Source organism: Octodon degus, unplaced genomic scaffold (assembly GCF_000260255.1).
Source record: "Octodon degus isolate 3935 unplaced genomic scaffold, OctDeg1.0 scaffold00034, whole genome shotgun sequence".
Lineage (NCBI taxonomy): Eukaryota > Metazoa > Chordata > Mammalia > Rodentia > Octodontidae > Octodon > Octodon degus.
Genome location: NW_004524610.1, coordinates 9,908,639 through 9,913,952, shown reverse-complemented (window position 1 = coordinate 9,913,952; position 5,314 = coordinate 9,908,639). Strand labels below are relative to the sequence as shown.

The 5,314-nt window shown below is 43.5% G+C and overlaps 1 protein-coding gene across 4 annotated transcripts in view; it reads left to right on the top strand.

The window, feature by feature from the left end:
• The window catches only part of Echdc1 (ethylmalonyl-CoA decarboxylase 1), a 33,070-nt gene that overhangs the window by 12,430 nt on the left and 15,326 nt on the right, over nucleotides 1-5,314 (top strand). For all 4 annotated transcript variants that reach the window (XM_023714295.1, XM_004630246.2, XM_023714296.1 and 1 more), the window contains 2 exons: nucleotides 1,392-1,534; nucleotides 4,194-4,246. In XM_023714295.1, coding sequence (XP_023570063.1) covers nucleotides 1,392-1,534; nucleotides 4,194-4,246 — 196 coding nt within the window. The remainder of the gene's footprint in view (nucleotides 1-1,391; nucleotides 1,535-4,193; nucleotides 4,247-5,314) is intronic.

Here is a 5,314-nt window from a genome sequence, read left to right as displayed (position 1 = left end):
CAACAGTCAGATCATTACTTTGCAAAGAATTGTTGTTTGCAGGCCATGATATTAATTGGAAATGACACACTGAAGGCTCTGAGAACTACAGAAGACTCCCTTGCCTGCCAGCGTAATTATGGTCATTCCTTTACCAAGTTAGGCTTTTACTGCTACAGTTACAGTTCTGTTTAAACAATGTCAATCTTGACACACACAAAATAGTTAACACTTAAAAGAACTTTAAATCATAAAATATGACCTCTCTCTCTCTCTCTCTCTCTCTCTCTCTCTATATCTCTCTCTCTCTCTCTCTCTCTCTGTATCAGGGATTGAACTCAGGACCTTGCGCTTGCTAGGCAGGTGCCTGTGCTGCTGAGCTATCTCCCTGACCCAATAAGTACTGGTTATTTAAAATGCTGGTTATTTTAAAAGGGAAAAGAAAATAAAAGTTCTTCACCTTGTGGGATTTGTATCCCAAATTAAGTATAGTTTAACTGAACATGAATAATAAGTTTTAGAAACTCACATTGAAAATTTTAATCCTTGCTTATGCTTATTATATTGCCTTCTAAAGCATTTCCTAAACAGTGGAAAATAAATCACGTTGAAAATGTTACCAACTATGTGAACTTGGAAGGTCAGCAAATATAAACACATCTAAAATGGACTGACTACACCTTTAAAAGATAGTCCCTGCTGTTTGCGTTTTACATTTCTCTGCTTATAAGGAAGAGTTAATAGAATCTGAAGCAATATCAACAATCTAACCTACAAATTGCAGGCTTTGGTAGTCAGTGAACCACTCCTGTAGTAGCGCCTTGGGCTTGTTGGAGCAGTTAGTGGGTGGGGTAACTGGGTGTGTGCTGCCCGTTTGCTGAACTGGCACCCTGTCGTTGTAGCTCGCTCTGAACAGCGTAGGAGTGTCGCTGTGTTTTGCACACCCTAGTTCTGGTTTAGTGTAAGATCCCATAATCCTAAGATCCATATTGTTTGTTGAACTTGATACTGAGACACCCAACATCCGTTGCTATAAAGCTTGATTTGTGTTTTATCTTAACTGTAAGAACAAACTTTCCTTATCCTATGTTGTACATTTCACTTTTCCTCTCCGTAGGATATGTATGATATATTTTAATTGTTCTGCCTAAACATAAATTTCTGTAATTTCTTAAGATAGGTAGAAAAATACATCTACTGCCAAACTTAAAGCTTTAAAGTCAGGACAGTGGTAATCCCTCTCTTGTGTACTCCATTGAGCCAGCAGAGTAGGCAGTTTTCCAAAAAGCACTAGTAACAATTTGTAGAAGACTTGGCCTGAGCGTCTTGCTTGCTTAAGGTGTCCATACTGTTTCTGTTTCTCAGTCTGAGACTTTTCTGAGGCTGTGATTTCTCCCTTCCCTCCCTGGCAGGTACTATGATGCTACAACTTCTGGAAAAAGTGATTGAATTGGAAAATTGGACAGGAGGGAAAGGTGTCATTGTCCGTGGAGCCCAAAACACATTCTCTTCAGGGTCTGATCTGAATGCCGTGAAAGCACTAGCAACTTCAGAGGTGAATGTGCTGTGGGTGGTGCTGCGTTAGGCCACGCGCGTTGACGAGACGTCTGTGGCTGCGCTTCTTCACCTGCACCTTCTTAGCTCTGCTCTGACTCTAACAGCCCCCAGAGGATCAGGTCTTTGGTTTTTGGTAGAATTATAAACAACTCTAAGGGGAATGATGTAATGATTCTCTCGGTCTTTGAAATAGATTGTCCACAAGGAGCGCTGCGGTGAGCATGGGAATGATTCACCTCAGGCTTAGCAGTGCGCTCAGCTGTGTAGGTGCCTTTGTAGAGTGGGTCTCTCTCTCTCTCTCTCTCTCTCTCTCTTTCTCTCTCTCTCTCTCTCTCTGCCTCTCTGTGTCTCTGTGTCTCTCTCTCTCTCTGTTGAACCTGTTCCCCACAGCACCCCACTTTGTTTCTTTTCAATTAATTCTTTTCTGAAATAAATATTTAAAGTTCAGAATAGCATTAGATTTACAGGAAGCTTAGCATAGAGCCCTGTATACCCCACAGCCAGTTTCACAGGACGTTCTCCTGTGTGTCATGGTCCTGCATTAGCCATGTCACAGGTGATGAACTGGCAGTGACACTTACTGTCACTTTGCTACTAGACAAGGAAGCAAGGGGAAGCATTCTTCTGTGCCCTTGGCGTTCCGGAGTGTGATGTGTTCTGGATAATTAGATCTCTGACTTCATATCCTACATGTAGACAATTTTAATTGTGGATGCTAAGGAAATTCCTGTTTATTTAAGCATACTTATTAATTGGTCATCACTGCATTTTGATATGCATGATCACATCTGAGAATAAGAAAGGACAACAGAATCATGGCATTACTGTACTAAAATCCGTAGGACTGTGTGTAGAGGGTGTATTTGTCACAAGGTGATGTCCAGATTAACAAGATCTAGCAGTGTATGTAGAGTGCTTGGCAGCCGCTGTCCACGTGGCCTGTAGCCTCACAGGCCTGACAGCAGTAAGCGTGTGTACGTGTGGGTGGCCTTGGCGTCGGGAGGCTCAGGTCCCCACCCGAGCTGGCCTCACGGTCACCTGCTCCACGGCCCCGCGCGGACATCTCGCTGTAGCTGTCCTCTTGGTGAGGCGCCCCTTTACCCAGCACGTGGACTCAGTCGTTACACAGGCTTTGCTGGCATCTGCTTGTTGGGGAAATGCGCTTTTTGTGAGAAGGCTGCAGTTGCTGGACTGTGTGATGATTTTAGCAATTGGATTCCATTCCCCTCTAACTACGGCGGAATGCTTGAGAATGATTATCACAGGATGTAAAAAAATTATGCCAATATTTTTGCCACTGTAATTTTTCAAATATTTTAAAATGTTCAGTAATGGTAATTACCAAAAATGAACAACATGGGGCCTAGTACAGTGAAGCCCTCCTGTGCCTGTAGAGGCATCTGCAGTTCTCCACGTCCTGTTGTGTTTCTTTAGCTTTCACTCCAGCTTTGTTTCTTTGTAAGTGACCTCATAAGCATTGGGTTTCTTTTTGGCATTTTTAGTCCTAGTGAGCAAGGACAGAACTTCCCCTGTTCCCGGGACAGAGTTCTTGGTTGATCAGCAGAGGCCAGGAAGCGACTAGCAAAGCACATGATGCATCCTGAAAATTTACGGGGAGCAACAAGGAGTGCAATTTTTAAAATGTAAAGATCAGTTCAACTATAAGATTTAGATCTGATGTCACAATGTTGTATATTCTTGGTCTCTTTTTAGAGGGAGGAAGCGGAGTTCAGTTACAGAGAATCGAAAATCTGCTTCTTTTCAGCAGGTGGGCCTGAGGCCTCTAAAAATATAGCAGGTTAGAAACCTTCATGGTCCTAATGTAACTTCAGGATAAAACCTTCTCTGTCCCTTCTTACATCCTTCATTACTGTGGGCACTTTTGGTTCTTTTTTTTCTTCCTTTTTTTCTTTCTTTTTTCCTCTGTTTTTTGAGACAGAGTCTTACTATGTAGTTTAGGCTGTCCCAGAACTTACTATGTAGTCCAGACTGGCCTTGAACTCACACCAATCCTCCTTTCTCAGCCTCCCAGGTACTGCGATTACAGCACTACACCTGCCTTATAATTGTATCTTTCTAACTATCCTTACATTTAAATTTAGATCCACAGATATTTTTATTCCTCCTTCTTACGGCCGCGATGCATCCAGTAGGTTGATGTCACGTGACACTGCCCTCACACTGTGTTTGGGGCTTGCCCTGGGTGCCTGCTCTTCTCTAGACTGGAGTGGCTGGCTCACACAGTACCCTGGGAGCTTCGCACAGGGTGGGTCTCCAGCTTGCTGCTCCCAAGGAAGGATCATAGTAAGGGGACGAGACTCGGGTGGGACTGCTGAGAGAGAAGGCATTAGGGGATCCACCAAGTAAGAGGCCAAGGATGAAAACTGGAAATGCAAAATTAAAAAATAAGAGAATCAGAGGTTTAAAGTATTGTTAAAAACCAAGATAGAGGGTCAGAATGAAGAAATTGGTCAAAGAAAGCCACTCCTGATTAGAGAGATAGAGAACAAGATGGAGAAAAAGAAGAAATCATTTAATTTGAACAATTACAGAATATTAGAAATTTTGAGCAAAACCTTTTTGAAGAAGGCTGCAGACAAGATTTATTTCATGTATTTGCTTTATATATTTATGTTTATGCTTATTTTTATTTAAAGGATGGAATGGCTTTATGTATGTTCATGCAGAACACCTTAACAAGATTTACAAGGTAATGTGTCTTTTTTAAAAAAATACATGATTTCTAAAAGACCCAAAATAGTTCTTCTATATCACTTTATTATTTGGACTAGCTAAAAAACACTAGCTATTTATATTGTGTATATTCTAATGGTGAACTGTTTCATTTAATTGACTTTAATGAAGTATACGTAAGTATTTGTAAACAAGAGGAGAGACAGAGGAGAAGAACTGCTCTAGGAGCTTGTGCGACTCTCCAGGAGCAGTGGAGTTGGTCACGTCCTTACGTTGTGCACTGGAGCAGGATAAGAGGCTGATGGGGAGGTGATGGATGAAGACGATTCCTCGTGGGAATTCGCAGACCGTGGGTGCGTGCACGGTGTCCAGAGGAGGCAGGACAGCAGCTGTGGATTGGAGCAGCTCTCCCAGCAGCCTTAGAGGGATGGATTTGCTTTGCATTTTGATAAGAAGGGGAGAATATTTTTTCCTTGCCTTTCCTGGGTTAAAAACTGCAACATCAACAGACCCAGAGCGCAGGCCCAGCGAGTGAGTGAGACTACCGGGGCCCTCCGGATCCTGAATAGACCCAGAGCGCAGGCCCGGTGAGTGAGTGAGACGACCTAGACTGCGGGATCCTGAACAGACCCAGAGCGCAGGCCCAGCGAGTAAGTGAGACAACCTGGGTCCGGGGATCCTCATTCAACCCGGGCTGCAGGCCCAGCATGGAACCCTTCAGCAGAACTCCCTGCAAAGAGGCTAGAGGCAAGACCCACCCAGCTGATTCAGGAGTAGAACATCTTGCCAGAGTGACACAAAGGGTTCAACTCTAACACCTGCAGCAGAAAGAAGTGGAGCACAGCAGCCAGATCCAAACAACACCCACCTGGAGGAATCCGAACTTCATAGATCCGGACCTGGTGCTAAGGTAATAACTCTTATCTAAGCTCTACACCAAAGGACAGAAGACAGTGGTATACAAAATGACAAAGAGAAGGAACAAAATGCAGTCTCAGACCCTGAGTCCACCCAGTACAAATGCAGAAGACACTAGCGCTGAGGAAACTGGAAATCACACACCAGGTATCTCAGAAATAATAGC